Below are 16927 nucleotides of genomic sequence, written 5' to 3'. Positions count from 1 at the left end.
AGGTCTAGTTAACTATTCTATAATTTTAGTCGATGTGTTTAGATACTTCTGTGGTAGTTCACATAGCCAAACGACATCGAGAAGTCCTGAGCAAGTTTTCAGTAGCCAAGTCTCCTAGTGGCTTTACAGTCTCAACAGGTCACTGTAATGCCAGATCCTTTGTGTCCACCAATACCAGCAATACAAGTAACATGGGAGACCAACTGAATAGGAAAAACCAAGTAAAGGAAAGTAATTCTTGATTTTGACCTCAAACGTGATGGACTGAGTATTTCCATCAGAGGTCAGAATATGATTTTGAAATCTAAGTTGGTACAGATGCTACGCCTATATGCACCAGTGATATGTTCCTTGGTGCTATTATTAGTGTTGAACTACTGAAGGGAGTCGAATCACCTCCAGCAAGTTGGGAATTCATTAACTGTGTGATTTAAATCTCCTCATTTCGAGTGTATACCTTGTCTATAGCCAACACTCCACTAGGGTAACTTAAAACAAAATAGTAATTTATTTACAATAGCAAAGATGTCAAAAATAACAGGAACAATATATAACAAATCCAAGATTTTTATGAAAAAGGCAAACAATATATACACGAAACCAAAGATGAAACAAAATCCATAGGGTAAACTTAATTTGACCTTAACTAAACAGTTACAGAATGTGGCAAAATGGTTTATTATGATTTACTTAAGTAACCCTGGGCCAGTTAAACACACACACACACCCACACACACACAATCTTTTTCAGCCCTTCTCTTTTAAATGCTGAATCTTCCTCTGAACTCAATTTACCTTTGAGGAATGTAACTATGGGAGGCCACACAAGATTTAGGAAGTGCAGGCTATTTACATGTACGCTAAAGGTATACTTGTTGACTTGGCAGGCTTACACTTTTAAAACAGCAAACGGAAAGTATCAACTGTCTGGGTCGTATTTTTCTCTGTTCATTTCTGATTTTTTGTGATTTTCTTATCTACCACACAAAATGTTGAACCAGTCATCTTTTAGGTTCCTCAAGTGCTCTATAAGTGTTTCCCAAGTTTGAACAGGCATCAGAATCACTTGGAGAACATGTTAAAACAAAGATCGCTGGGTCCCACGCCAGTTTCCCAATTCAGTAGGACTAGGGTGGGGCTGAGAATTTGTATCTTTAACAAAGTCCCAGGAGATTAAGACGCTGCCATGCTGCCCGGCCACACTTTGAAAACCACTGCTCTGAAAGACTGTCCCTTTAAGATACTGATTGGCCATGTTTTTCCTTACATGAATGCTAGAATTTGTGGGAAATGAAATTGTTAATACTGGGATTCCCACAGAATACAGCAGCACGTTATCTGACTTGTTGGATCACAGACAGGTTAGGTGTCATTTTTTAGGTGTTCCATTACAAAAGTTTTTCAGCATGCTATGGTGTTGTCTGATTTATGGCTCTGGACAGTGACATTCACCACGTTCCCTTCGTCATTTACTTAAAATTTTGATTTATTGTTTCAACTATTAGGCAAACATTTGTTTGTTCATACAGTTGGAAGAACTGCAGAATCTTGTCTATAAAATCAAAGATGGCACAACTCTCTCTCTTTTGACTCCTGACATTTACTTAACTGCCGATTTTTAACTGTGGCAATGACCATTCTCTAGTATGTTAGCGTCTACTAGAGTCCTCTAAATTGGGCACCAAGTGGTAACTCGAGGGCACGATTTCTGCTGTGGAGGTGGTAACAGTACCCACTGATTAAATATGCTGTAAATTAATACTGAAATGAACTTTAAGTGCTCTCAAAAACCACTTTATGCATGGGTAATTTATCTCAGGGGATCTGGAGATGCTAATAAAACAAATCCTTTATGAAGATAAAAGAAAAACTGAATTCCAAGGACATGCTCATCAAAGGACTCACCAATCACCTCTTAACTTCTCTGAAATATTACTTGCAAATTCACAGAACTGAAATGTTACCAGTATTTGCATCCAAGTCACAAAATTCAAAGCAATCAAGCACTTTGCATTCCACTGCTGTGAAAAAGGAATTAAGAAATGGGGGGATGAAAATAATCCACTGCTTTTGATGTTTATTAGGTTTACAAAAACTGTACATTTTTTTTTTTCCTTAAGAAAAAGCATTAACTTAGTACTGGTATCAAATAGACTAAACATTCAATAACAGGAAAATATTCTGATTTTTATTTTTGCACGTTATTCTCAAGTACACAATTACAATAATGTCACACATCCCTATATGATTTTCTTTTTATGTATTTTACTTTCTTTACAAAGTGTACAGAGGGAGGGACATACAATATTTAATAGGATATTTCTACAGAACAATAACTTATATTATGTCCTTGTAAAAATCTGTACCTCTTTAAAACATTTAACTGAAACATCCATTTTTTTTAGCTTTGCTAATCAAAATTGTTTTAAGAATTAAAACTAGGTTGTAACTAATGTCAGTACATAACAGTGACTACACTTTCATTTTCTCTTTATACAGACAAATGTTTTATCATATTCACTTGACCAAACCCTTAAATACCTTTTAAAGGTTTTAATATTGTGCTTTAAAAAGAAAAGAACTGTGTATGGTTCCAGAGTATGTAAGAGAAATATAAAATGTGTGAAGTGTTGTGTTCTTTATCTTTCAGTTTATTTAAAAAAAATGACCCAATCATTTATATTTTCTGTATTAATTTTATAGGATTTAAAATTAATACATTTCCACTTTCATTTAAGTGTTTTTACATTATTTTTGGGAAAATAAAAAGGGAGATTTTAAAGGTTCTCACAAAAAAACAGACAGAGCTTTCAAGAATCGCAGGGCAATGAATCACGGATCACAAAATTGTAAGTTACTTTAAAAAAAAAACACACACACATTATAGGGGCCAAGAAGGTACAGGAATTTCCTATAAGATAGGCTAGGAAAACCCATGCCTTGACTTTGACTGGCATTTGGGCTAGAGTTCACACCTGCCTAAAGCACTTGATTTAAAACTAGACTAAATCAGTCTAGCACTTCAGGTTTGCCAAACACCAAATATTTTTATTTCTAACCCTAAAAATATAACTCTTGAATACAAACATCAATGGCAAAGAGAAAGATGAAAGGTAAAAACCTAAGCACACAGGGGACGGAGCACCATAATGAGGTGGCAAGGCAGCTATCGGGTAGGAAGACGATTTCTAAATATCCTACAATGTGCTAGATGCATATGGACCAATAGCCAACTGAAGGGACCCCAAAAACTGTTTTCTGTTCTCCAAGATTCGTCTTAACACAACCAAGTTCTAATTAACCGAGTTTGTTTTATGACTGTATGACACTGATTCAGACCTATGTGGTGTCTAAGTGTGGTGGCTCACGCCTCTAATCCCAGCACTTTGGAAGGCTGAGGCAGGTGGATCACGAGGTCAGGGTCCAAGACCAGCCTGGCCAAGATGGTGAAACCCCATCTTTACTAAAAATACAAAATACAAAAAATTAACCAGGCGTGGTGGCGGGCGCCTGTAACCCCAGCTACTCGAGAGGCTGAGGCAGATAATTGCTTGACCCCAGGAAGCAGAGGTTGCAGTGAGCCAAGATCGTGCCACTGCAGTCCAGCCTGGGCAACAGAGCGAGACTCCGTCTTAAAAAAAAAAAACCAAAAAAACCTTTGGAAGACTTAGTGATGTTCCAAGTAAGGCCTCAGACTTTCCTTATCTACTTAAAACACATCTTTACCTTTTAATCAAAGCCCACTTGAGTGTTAAGTTTTTTAAGTTTGCTAACTGTAACTGTCTGAGAAATAACAGATCGGCCTGAACTTGCAGAGTGTGAAGTCATAATTAGCACCTGTTCTCTGGTCCACAGAGCCATCGCTTCTTTTCCATCCCCTCACTAGGTAAGACAGAGTTCCCTCTCGGGCTTCTCAAAGAGAACTGTGGGAGTCATGTCTGGATACTCATTTGCTTTTCAGAAAAATATAAAGACATGGAGCTGAAACTGTATGAAACCATTCTACCTAGAAACATCTTAACCTCTATTTTTCAATTACCAAAGATATTTAAAAGAAAATATCTTTACTCTTTAAAAATACTAGTGTCCTTATTTGCCTTCTAATTCTTCACCTGAGTAATCTCTCTGAAGAGCATGACTTACAAAATGCTCTCATGCATCCCTGGATCTTTCATGTTACTGTAAATTTAATACTTTTCATTATAGATTTTAAACAACTACTGTAACTTGGGGTTGTGTGTATAAATATATAAAATAAGCAATACACACAGGTACATGATATATATGTGTATATATATAATTCGGGGTACATTTACATACATAAAGTTGCAAAAGATCCTATAAGCCATGAGTTACCTCTAGGAGATTCCAAAATGCAGTCCTCAGTAAATGTCATTTGTAGCACAAACCATTCCAAGACGAAGCCGCACAGACAGAATAATCAAAATGCAACATGATCAAGCATAATTTTTCAATAAGGTTTTCTAAAAGTTTGCTATGCTGACAAAAGATGTAAATAATCCAAAGAAAACCAAAAGTAATATATTTGAAAAGTAAACACGAACCCAGCCACTGCTCTTAAGCAAAGCCAGGCACGCAAAAGCTCAAACGGAAACTTTCACTGTCAAGTGGTCTGAAAATATTAAGTAAATGACTTCCATGTTATGATAATTAGACCTGACTGTAAAATCTCCCATTTATATTAGTAGATGTCTCTGACAATTTTATTGTGAGAAATGTATGGGGAAGGAAAATGAGTCAACATGATTACTTTCAGAGTTACCAATATAAAGTTACCTTAAGTTAATGGTCTTAGAAGAGTACCATCAAGGTAAGCAAGGTAAATATTTAAATAAATATAAAATTCTAAGATATAAAAATTCGGTATAGAATCAGGGATTACTTTATTAAAAGTAACTAGCATGTTGCCAGTTTTCCCCATTTATTAAACAAACTGAATAGAATTCAGAACACACTACTGAACAAAATGTATATTAAAAAAAGTCAACTAGAAGCAATAATTCTATTTGTACACAGCATAAATCAATATACAGTATTGTATGTGAACGAGACTGATTGGCTTTAAAATGAATTTTCTGCTTCAAGGCCAATATCTCTACAAACGTCTGTAGAAGTATTGTTAGGGCAGGCCAACTTCTTTATGATGTCTCATTATGTGCTGGTTCTTTTCTGAAGGTCTTCGGAAGCCTTTCTTGCAGTACTCACACCGGTGAGGATAGTCTTTCGTGTGAATGGAAATAACGTGCCGTTTAAAGCCTGAGGCATCTGTAGTGCTATACTCACAGTACTCACACTGATACACTTTCCTGCCACTGTGTGTCTTCATATGCTTTTTAAGCTCATTCTGTTGCCTAAATCCCTTTCTACATCTCTTGCACCTAAATGGAAGATCCTTTGTGTGAACTGAGAGAATATGGCGACTTAGAACAAACGGATCTGCAATCTTAAAGTCACAATGTCTACACTGGTGCATTTTTTTGCCCTTGTGGGCAGCCACGTGTTTCTTGAGTTCTGAAGGCCTATGAAAGCCTTTATCACACATGTCACACTTATGGGGGTAGTCTTTCGTGTGAACTGAAATTATGTGTCGTTTCAAATCACTTGAGTTCGAACTCTTGTGGTCGCAATGCAAACACTGGTGTGTTTTGCTTTCTTGGTGGATAAGAGCATGTTGCTGCACCTCTTTGGTATCCGAGAAAGTCAGAAGACAAATGTCACACTTGAATGGCATCTCTTTACTATGCTTAGTTTTGACATGTGTTTTCAAGTTAGAAGAGTCTGCAGACCTATATTCGCAGTACTGGCATTGGTACGGCTTCTCCCCAGTATGGATTCTCATGTGCTTTTTGAGCTCTGAGGGGTGACGAAAACCCTTACCACACTCCACACAAATATGAGGAAAGTTCTTGCTGTGGACCGCCAAGAGGTGGCGATTCAGTAACCCTTGTTCAGCTGTCTCGTATTCACAGAATTTACACTTGTGCATTTTGTTGGCTCCTTTTTCCTTATGCACCATTTTGTGAGTAAACAAAGCCCCTGCATGAGAGAAATGCTTCCCACACTCATCGCATTCTATGGCCTTCTCTGCCTTGCTGGTCAGCTTGTGGCTCTCCAGGTGGTTGTGTAAACTTATCTTCTTGTTGGTAGTGTAATCACAGTCAGTACAGCGGTATTTCTTCTTGGCAAGGTGTTCGGGATGGTTTTTCATGTGCCTTTTCAAAAAACCTCTCGACTTAAACTTCTTCCCACAAATCATGCAAGGATAGACAGTCAAAGGATGTCCATCAGGGCCAATAATTATTGCTAAGAAAGGAAAAGAAAGGAGTATGAGTGCTCTAACCAAGTTCTGTTCCAGTTTCTTTGCGAATGTAAAGTGTGGGTTCTGACCACTGTTGGCCAAGGACTCCTAAATTGGACTATTTGCTACTTAACATTCCTTTTACTGTTTTTCAACACAAGAGATACAGCAACCTAGTCATAGAGAAAATGGTCTGGAAACTTCACTCATGAGGACTGTACCACCTTCACTCCCTCTAGTTTAATAAAATTAATGAATATGTAACTTTTATCAATTAGTGATTAAACCTACAGCAATTCAGAAATTGGTGGAAAATTGGCTGGGCATGGTGGCTCATGCCTGTAATCCCAGCACTTTGGGAGGTCGAGGCAGGCAGATCCCCTGAACTCAGGAGTTCGAGACCAGCCTGACCAACATAACATGCTGAAAACCCGTCTCTATTAAAAATATGAAAATGAGTGGGGCATGGTGGCACACATCTGTAATTCCAGCCACTTGGAAGGCTGAGGCAGGAGAATCACTTGTACCCAGGAGGCAGAGGTTGCAGTGTGAGTTGAGATCACGCCACTGCACTCCAGCCTGGGCGAGAGAGCAAGATTCTGCCTCAAAAAAAATAAACTGGTGGAATATTATTCATAAAAATAAACTTTGATGACAAAAATTTCCACTGTTTATTCCAAAAAACATAACTTACATTAACTTACAGCAAAATTTAAACCCATAAAATTTTTAATACGCAAATCATCATACAAGAATAGGAATGTCATATGAACTAAAGTACTTATCCTGCTGCTCTGTAAATTATGCCTGCTTTATGCTGACATAGATCCTCTGTATTTATTTACAAAGTTAATGCTTATAACATATTTGAGGGATTTCATTCCATGTACACATAAAAATCATCCAAGTTTTGAATTTTTCTCATCCATGTTTCTCAGTCATGTACTGTTTCTTTTTATCTAAGGTAAATCATTCATGAATATCACTGAATTCTGAAAATTATATTTTCAAGTTCAATAGACAAAGCTACATATGGTCTAGCAGCTAAAATGCCATTGTGACACCCCTGTGGATACATACTAGAGCTTCCTCTGAGAGCACGCTGCGCCATGGAACTCGTGCGCCCTCACCTGTTTGGTACTGCCTGGAATCAGGTCTTCTCCTTTTCTTTGGTTTTTGTTTAGCCAGTCTGCCGAGGCCAGCAGACTCATCTATGTGCAAGAGGGCACTTGCAGTGCCATTCCGGTTTTCAATTCCATCAGAATTATTACCTAACAATGTGTATTAAAAAACAAAATTATACAGTATTATAAATTTTAAAGAATTAGGAATTCTTTATTAACTACAACAACGAAAAGTAAGCCATGATACTCATGAATGACAGAAATTCCCCATTCTAGGTCATGGGTTTTATGAGCACATTTATTATCGTGAGACCATAGGAAACGCCTAGCTTCCAAAGCTAAAAAACGCATGTCAGCATTTTTGCCCCATGGACTTCCTTTGTCTCCCAAAATGAAAAAGTCATGGGCCAAATATAATCAAGATGAAAACTTTCAGCTTGAAAGCCTGTATACTTCTTGCAGTACTTCCTTCTACATAATATACACATGAAGGAAATTCCTGTTAAAAATAAAGACAAAATGTAGACTTTATACTCTAATTCAATTCAAATAATCCTTACAGGACACTGGTATTTCAGACTTCTGAAACCTAAGACTACAGAAACCATTTTTCAATCATGGATTCATGTTCAAGAACCAACTTCTTCAATGCTAAGAGGTGCTGGGCAACTTACCATAAGCTGCTGCCCATGCGATCGGCATGAAAGTTTTGATTTCATTGTCGTCCATTTGCTGCTCATGCACAGCGGCGGCTGCCGCTGCTGCAGCAGCGTCCTCCTCTCCTACAATCACTTCCATGTAAACTTCGTCAGCAATTTCAGCAACATCTAAGTAGAAAGTTACAAAAACTTCTGTGACCAGGTTTACAGAGATTACAGGAAACATGTTTTTATTTGAATTCAGTTAATAGACAAAATGGAAAGAAGGGCCAAATATTACATACCTAGAACATAGCTTTCACGTAGTAAGCACTCAATAAATACTTGTTGAATGAATCATTCGCTTCTTGGCTTTCACCATAACTTGGTTTTAAAGCAACATTATAAGCATACATAAAAGAGTCACTGATGTTTCCCTTGGAATGTAGTAGCATAATCATCCCTAAAATAATGCTACTTATTTCAAACGCTGGTCACTCAAAAGCTCCAGAAACATAAAATTTTCTCCCACAAAAAGGCCACCTACTTACTTAAATCTTCATCTTCTGGCTGAGAGTCATTGACAGTCATATAAACCATCTTTTCCCTGGGAACACGAATACTGCTGCTCTGATCAAGCAGTTCAACTCCATGATCATTCTCAGGCTCACTCTCCACAATGTCTACAGTTCCACCTATCCGAGAAGAAGACAGTTTCAATAATGTATTTGAAAACTTCATTTCCATCTATTTCTTTTTACATACTTTTCTTAATACTTTTTACAAACTTTGCTATTACGACATTGGAATTCTTATACAAAAGTTACTTCAGAAGAGATTCCAAATGTTCTCAATCTAAATAACTCAAAAGTAATCAGGCTGAAACATTTGGATGAGGATGTACAATGTCTAAACACTTCTTACCTAAGTCATCTTCTCCAGGGTCAGCTTTAAAAATGTACACCTTGATGACTTCAGGGCAAGTGCCATCCACTTTACAAGGATCAATTTCCGACTCTGTGTCCATGGTCATTCCGGAAGAACCGTCGTGTTCTATTTTGCCAGCATCATCCACTAAAAAGGAAGGAAATAAATCACAAATAATAATAGATATTTAAATAAAATGTTACTATTTGCAAAAAAAAAAAAAAAAATTTTTTTTTTTTTTTTTTTTGAGACGGAGTCTCACTCTGTCACCCAGGCTGGAGTGGCAGTGGTGGGATCTCAGCTCACTGCAACCTCCGCCTCCCGGGTTCAAGCTATTCTCCTGCCTCAGCCTACTCAGTAGCTGGGACTACATGAGCCCACCACCACGCCTGGCTAATTTTTTGTATTTTTAGTAGAGACGGGGTTTCACCGTGTTAGCCAGGATGATCTTGATTTCCTAATCCGCCCGCCTCGGCCTCCCAAAATGCTGGGTTACAGGCGTGAGCCACTGCCCCCGGCAAAAGTTCTTTTACAAATATAATCTCTAACTTGATTCACATAAAATTGGATTTTACCTAGACAAGTAAAAGATTCAGTAAATATATTTCTAAAGACTTCTAAAAACAGAAGATATTAAAGCAAAAAATACCATACATACAGAAAACTCCTGGTAGCCTAGAAAACTGTAATACAAAAGAATATACTTATAGCCTTTGTTAAGCCATAAGGTAAAAGCACTCCTATATTAAAGATATTCTTCTAATACTAAAACCTTCAAAGAACCGGCCAGGTGCAGTGGCTCATGCCTGTAATCCCAGCATTTTGGGAGGCCAAGGTGGGTGGATCACTTGAGGCCAGGAGTTTGAGACCAGGCTGGGCACTATGGCAAGACCCCCATCTCTACCAAAAAAAAAATATATATATATATATATATTTTTTTTTTTTTCTTTAACACATACAGGCTATTATACCTTCTTTAAAGACAGCAATGGGTGTATGAGAATATGTTTAAATTCACGTATTGCTGCATTTGCCACCAAGGACCTAAACTCACTATTGTCATAAACTAAAGTTGTGTGTATACGTTATGTGTATTTACATTTAAGCAGATTGAAGTTGAATTTCTGTTGACCATCTCATTGCGGTGTACCTTTCTGGAAATCATGTTTTGGTTATTTTCAAATGTATTATTCTATTGGAGATAGATCATATCAAATGATACTCAAGAATATATATATATGTGTGTGTGTGCATATATATACATATGTGTGTATATATACATACACACACACACACAAAATTAGCTGGGCATGGTGGCACGCGCCTGTAGTCCCAGCTACTCAGGAGGCTGAGGTGGGAGGATCACATAAGCCTGGGAGGTCAAGGTTACAGTGAGCCAAGATAATGCCACTGCACTCCAGCCTGGGTTACAGAGTGAGACCCTGTCTCAAAACAACAACAACAAAAAAAAACTTAGAAGAATGTCCTAGAAGTAAAATCAAGAAATAGTCTTCATATAAATATTTTATAAGCAGTACTTCATGGTCACTATTCTTGAGTATCATTCGATATGATCTACCGCCAATAGAACAACACATTTGAAAATAATCAAAACATGATTGCCAGAAAGGTACACCGCAATGAGATGATCAACGGAAATTCAGCTTCAATGTGCTTAAATGTAAATACGCATAACGTACACACACAACTTTAGTTTATGACAATAGTGAGTCTAGGTCCTTGGTGGCAAATGCAGCAATACGTGAATTTAAACATATTCTCATACACCCATTGCTCTCATTAATGAAGGTATAATAGCCTGTATGTGTTAAAAAAATGAACAAATGAAAGAGAGACACGGGGGATAAAAAGAGAAAAAAAAAGATACATATGATTTCCAATAGTAGAGACTCAGGGGATATATAACAAACATCACATTTATTTATATTTTATTTTTATTTATTTATTTATTTATTTTGAAACAGAGTCTCTGTCATCCAGGCTGGAGTGCAGTGGCACAATCTTGGTTCATTCTGCCTCCTGGGTTCAAGCGATTCTCCTGCCTCAGCCTCCCAAGAAGCTGGGATTACAGACGCCGGCCACCACACCCAGCTAATTTTTGTATTTTTAGTAGAGATGGGGTTTCACCATGTTGGTCAGGCTGGTCTCAAATTCCTGACCTCAAGTGATCCACCCACCTCGGCCTCCCAAAGTGCTGGGATTATAGGCGTGAGCCACCACGCCCAGTCAAACATCACATTTTTTAAAACTTTACCAAGTAGCCAAGAAAGTAAGTGTCCTGTTATTCACAGGACCTGGAAAATAAAGCTGCAAAAAATGGTGTCTTCAAATAACAGACTCTGGATTTGAATAAATACCAACCAAAAGCATAATCCCCATATAATGTAGCCTTACATTACACGTCACTTATGGGCACTGACTGCTATCTCTAGCTCAACAAAAAGTGTAGCAAAGACTAATGAAAAGTTACCACCCAATACAATTTATCACAAAAGTAGGGTTTTTCAATGTTGAGTCCATTAGTGAAACTCTGAAGGAATGTTCTCTCTGCTCTAGGCCCAGCTGGCCTATCTGGCATAGTGGAAGACCAACTAGAGGGGAGCAGAACCGAGGCCCAGAAAAGAAGGCTCATTGAGCTTGTTTGTAATACCTGCAACTAGCCTTTTCATTTCCCCTTTGTCCTTTTAGTTCCCTTTCTGGTGTTCCTCTGCTAGATATATCTGTTTTCCTTTTGGATGGACATTGTTTTATTCAGTTCAGCAAACAGTGAATCACAACTACATTAGACTCTAGGCAGGTATTGGAGATGCAAATATGAAAAAGTCAAGGGTTCCAGAAATTTACAGTCTTGTGGCAAAGTGGACAAGTAAACAGGTGGGTATTTTTAAATGTAGTAATAATAATGCAGCTACCATTTACTAAGTGATTATGGTAAGTACTACTTAATACAACAACCCTGTGAGGCAGATGGTACAATATTCTCTACATTTTACAGTAGAGCAAACTGAAGTTTAGAGAGGTTGAGTAACTTATCTGGAGTCACACAATTCACATCTCAAGCTACGCTGGTCCCAGTCAGGGCTCGTCAACTTCTGGAATTTGGAGCATGGGGTTTAAATTGGTAGAAGCAACTGTGGTTTTTGAAAAATCAAAAAATAGTGTAACTATCTAAACATGCTTTCTTTTCATGGAAAACAAATGAATATGCTCATGACTCAGGCAGGCGTAATTAGTATTGCAACCAAGTCTAGGTGGTAGTGATTCTGACCACTATAACTTTTAACATTCACAGCCATCCCTTGTCTAATTTACACCCGTTATACCAAGACAGAACTCAGAGTCTGATATCTTTGAAATGATACTTCTGCAAAGTTCTGTCGCAATCTCCATCAGCTCCAAAAACTGTGTTTACCTAATCAAAATTCTTACACAGAACATCAAGATGAATCTAATATCTTAAAAGCCAACATTAAAAAACAAAAATACAGTGACAATTTATCGACTTAACTTCTGACTTATTGAGAATCAATAATATCCACATCCCAATTTACGTGCAAAGAAAAGCTTGAAAATGGCAGCCCCAAACCTTTGTCATTTACAAACATAAAAATTATAAAATTTAATCAGCTGGTTTCAAATGCAAAGTTCAAGAATCCCAAACTCTGGGTCACTGAAAGCAGTTGTTGTTTTGGTCTATTTTTGACATCATTAATCACCAAACTACATTCTAATATATCTTCAGTTTCAAAACCAAACAAGTCACTTAAAAATGCACTTGTTGATAAATTATACTTTTTCTTACATAAATTGAAATGAAGGTCATTTATGAGAAAAAAGCAAAAGCTTGTTTATGTACATTGTAAGATGACAATGTTGAACCCTCTAATGCAATCTTTAATAAATTGATACAGAAAAATGAGAGGATGAGCGTCAGAAATGACTGGCAAACATCATTGTGCACTGATCTCTGCCATGGGAACAAAGGAAAGATACCTCACTCGGGTTAAGAGAAAGAGAAGGGCACTTACGTAAAGGGACAAATGAAGGGAGACACAAAATGGTGTGATGGTACGAGAATGCATGGTTCAATATTGCTGAAATGTGACGGTAAAGTGTGGCAAAGGACGTGGCAGGAAATGCAGCCGACTGCGAAGCAGAAGCCAGGTCACAAAGGGCCTTGTGCACAGGCAGAGGGGCTCAGACTTTATCCTTGCAGGCCAAGGGTTTCTCAGTCTGGTCAGGTGTCAAAATCTCTTAGGGAATTTAAAAACAAAGCATCCAGTCCAGCAGCTCTACAGAATCAGAATCTGCAGCACTCGGACCTGCTATATAGAGACAGATTTAGGGGCGCCCTGCCTCTCAGACTCTGATGAGAGGCTGGAGAACATCTGCTGCAGGACTGAGAGACTTTCACACAGAGCAGTGACTAAGTCAGGTGCCCATTTCTGCTGGTCTTGGAAAGGTAGATCCAACGAGATCAAAGCACGGAGCTGACTTGCGTCTACTGCAGTAATGCAGGTGACAGATGGTGAGGCCTTGAATCAGGATGGAGGTAGTACAACTGGCGGAGTGGGCTGGACTTGAGGCCTATCTTGGGACTGAAATGAGTAGAACTTGGTGTCTGACTGAAAACCCAACATGACAAGCCAAGGATAACTGGGTTTTTAAAATTTAGGTGACTGAGTGACTGGGGTAAGAAATGTGAGAAATGAGGAAAAGAATCTCTCTTCCTGCATGTTTGATTAACTTAAGGTCCCAAGGATAACGTCCTGAAAAGCCCTCAGAACCAGTGATTGTCGCTATTGCTTTGTGCTCACGGCACCCTTTGCTTGCTTCTCTTGGAATACATGATTCACTGTGTGGCCACTGTCTGGTTTTTCTCCCCGTCTTTCCCATTGACACAGCAGAACCTGTATTTTCATTACTCAGTCTTTTAAGACCCAGTCTGGTGATGGTAGATGATCAGAATATTGATGAATCAACAATTCACTGAATGAATGAGATGTGCAGCCAGCTGCTTAATATTCAAGTCTGAAAGTGGAAGGCTGACACAGTTTGGGGAGCCCTCAACTGTGTTAACTAAGCTTTGTCATCATGCAGTGAGAATCTGCAGTGTGAGGACAGAGTCCCGGGGAATGCCATAGTTGAAAGGGAGGGGCAAGAATAGTTCATAAAGAAACCAGAGAAGTGAAAGCTGGAGAGGGTGGTAGAAGGGTATGAAGGAAGCTAGGGAGTTAAAAGATGCAGGAAGCCTAGTAAGTAAGGCCCATGGCAATAATGCAGCACCACACAAGAAGGAACGTGGAGAAGGAATGTCCACTGTAGTAGCGAGAGGTCGCTAATGTTCTTGGTTAAAATCAGTGGAGTGAAGGCTCTAAGGGGTCAGACTAGAGTGGGCTGAGGAGTCAATGGAACATGTGAATTTCTTCGAGTCTAGTTTGAAAAAGGCAAACAGAAGGACAATAACTAGAATGGGTTGCAGAGTCAAGGACTTTTCCATTTAGTATTAGTAGATAAAAATACTCAAGCATGCTCGGTCTGTGGGAGAAAACAGAATAGAAAGTGAGAGACTGAAGCCAGAGGATATGATGAAATTTGGGGATCCAAATCTCAGAGGAAATGGGATAAATGAAACTAGGGGCAAAGATGAAGGAATTTTCCTTAAATAGAAGGAGAAACACGCTATCCTTCTGAGACTTGAATGATAATGTAGCTATGCTGTGTTTAGGGAAGCAGGGAAGGTGATAATGCAGAAAGTTGTAGTTTATGGCTGGTGGCTTCAATCATAGGTATGAAACAGGAGGCAAGAACTTGGGTAATCAGTGAGAAAACAACAGACTGGGTTAAGAGCTTGAGAAACTAGAGAAAATGAGTGATCCAGGACAAGCTTAATGATATGAAGGTTCAAATAGTCCAACTGGTTAAAGTCTTTGCAGTTAAAAAACAACTACAGGTTCTCTAAACACTGGACATAACTATCTAAATTAAAGTATCTTGATTATGCTTTATAAAAATGGTTTGTAGGGAGAAAGAGTCAGCATTAATGTTCTTACTTCTGGACTGATATGTACTTACCCTTTTTCAAAGCTATTTTTATGACATACCTGGCTAACTGGGCCAAGGTTATTTTCTTAAAGGTGGTTTGGAATTTCAAACCGAGGTAGCAATGGAGGGATAAAGTTTTCACCAAACTAGGAGGAAATTTGTAACATCTTCGGATAATTCAACTCAAAACAGTTTGATGTTGTTGATAAAGCTGGCCTCTTTTGACAAGGCTTGTCAAAACTGATTCCAGCAAGTACTGGAAAATCCATGTCCCTATGTTTACAAATAACAGTGCCAGGCTTGTTGTTTTTGCATGTCAGTTTGTCTGTACCCTTCAGGTTAAACCTTTGATGACTAGAAAATCCAATCATTTTAGAGCTTGCAAAATGTCATGGTTTTACCTGTAACTTGGAGTAAAAGACCTTTGTTTGCTTTCACAAATGTGTGGGAAAACACATTCCAAATATATGAGCTTACCTGGTAGCAAAGCTATTCTATTACATAAGTATAATTCACCTTCAGATTTTCACCTTGAACATTTATCCCACTAAATCTATAAAATTATTCTGAATATGAAATGTTACAGGAATGATTTATCTTTTAAAAAGACACTTTGATGGTCCTGTTAAGTACTCAAAATTTCACTATGATTTTAAAGCTACCATTATTAAAAATGAATTTCTAAAAACAGACAAAGAAGGCTTCGATAAAACTGAGTCATCCTACCTATGATTCCTGCATAAGTGCCTTCTCCTAATGTAGTAATGAAGAACTAGAGCTTTAGAATAAGGCCTCTCCAAAATAGAAGAGCATAATTTCTGGAAATTAAGACTACTTCTAATAATAACTACCATTTGCATGGCATTTTGCAATTTCCTTAGCATTTCTACATTTTTTTAAATTACATTTGATTCTCATCTTTTCCAGATAAAGACATACAGGCTCTGAAATGGCATGTGATTTGCCCAAAGTCAGTAAGCTACTAAGTGAGAGGTGGAAGAGAAAGTGAGGTGCCTGTCTTTAGAACTCAGACCTTTATCTTCATCTTCTGAAAGAAATGAAAATGTGCTCAAAATCCTGCCACTGGGAACCATCAACAGAATTTACAAATCATTAGACATTTCTCCACGCATACTACAAATAAAAGGATGGAAGAAAGAACAGAGAATTTTTTGTGAAAATGAGATGTTGTAACATGCTCTTTTTAAACAAAAGTTACAACATGAGAATTTAAACTCAAAACAATTTTAACTCCAAAGTCAATCCCATTCCCTCGCCCACGATCTCAATTCCCTTACCCTACCCCTTCTTTTGTTTCATCACACAGGCTTGGCACAATCACACACTTTACAATTTGCCTCTTTGCCTCTGCACCAGCACCTATGTAGCTAAATATGGCTGGAAACACACAAAAACACAAACACACCCAGCGGATGGTTTCACTTTAAATTCATAACCCTGAACCTGAAGTGAGCCCTTTCTGCTACTTTCTGTCCTCTCCTCTTTTCCCTATTCTCCTCACCCCTCAAATCTCTAATACCACCTCCCCATCCTCTCTCTCAGTGGCTGACCTTACTTCTTACTTCACCTAGAAATCGACCAGAAGAGAACATTCATTACCGCATCTAATCCACCTACCAGCAACTAAGCCCACATACGCTCTCTTCAGCCTGTTCCCACAAACCATTTGTGTTCCTACCTAATGCCCATCCCCTCTTTTTGAAGCCCCTTCTTCACTGCTTGAGCACCACTCCCCTCTCCTTCCCTGCATCCTCTACTGGATCATTCTCATCAGGATACAAACAAGCCATTCTTTCTCTCCTGCTTAAAATGAGCAAAACCTCCTTTTTTTT

General features: G+C 38.3%; 1 protein-coding gene across 7 annotated transcripts in view; it reads right to left on the bottom strand.

Moving 5' to 3' along the window:
* Positions 1 to 485: 485 nt before the first annotated feature.
* The window catches only part of ZFX (zinc finger protein X-linked), a 69259-nt gene continuing 52817 nt past the window's right edge, over positions 486 to 16927 (bottom strand). For all 7 annotated transcript variants that reach the window (XM_030933878.1, XM_030933874.1, XM_030933875.1 and 4 more), the window contains 5 exons: positions 9006 to 9155; positions 8633 to 8776; positions 8118 to 8270; positions 7450 to 7590; positions 486 to 6324 (listed from right to left, as the gene is read on the bottom strand). In XM_030933878.1, the coding sequence (XP_030789738.1) occupies positions 5141 to 6324; positions 7450 to 7590; positions 8118 to 8270; positions 8633 to 8776; positions 9006 to 9155 (1772 nt within the window). In that variant the 3' untranslated portion in view covers positions 486 to 5140. The remainder of the gene's footprint in view (positions 6325 to 7449; positions 7591 to 8117; positions 8271 to 8632; positions 8777 to 9005; positions 9156 to 16927) is intronic.

Source organism: Rhinopithecus roxellana, chromosome 7, assembly GCF_007565055.1.
Source record: "Rhinopithecus roxellana isolate Shanxi Qingling chromosome 7, ASM756505v1, whole genome shotgun sequence".
In the NCBI taxonomy this organism is placed as follows: domain Eukaryota; kingdom Metazoa; phylum Chordata; class Mammalia; order Primates; family Cercopithecidae; genus Rhinopithecus; species Rhinopithecus roxellana.
The sequence above is the reverse complement of the archived record's forward strand: the minus strand, read 5'-3'. Positions and strand labels throughout refer to the sequence as shown.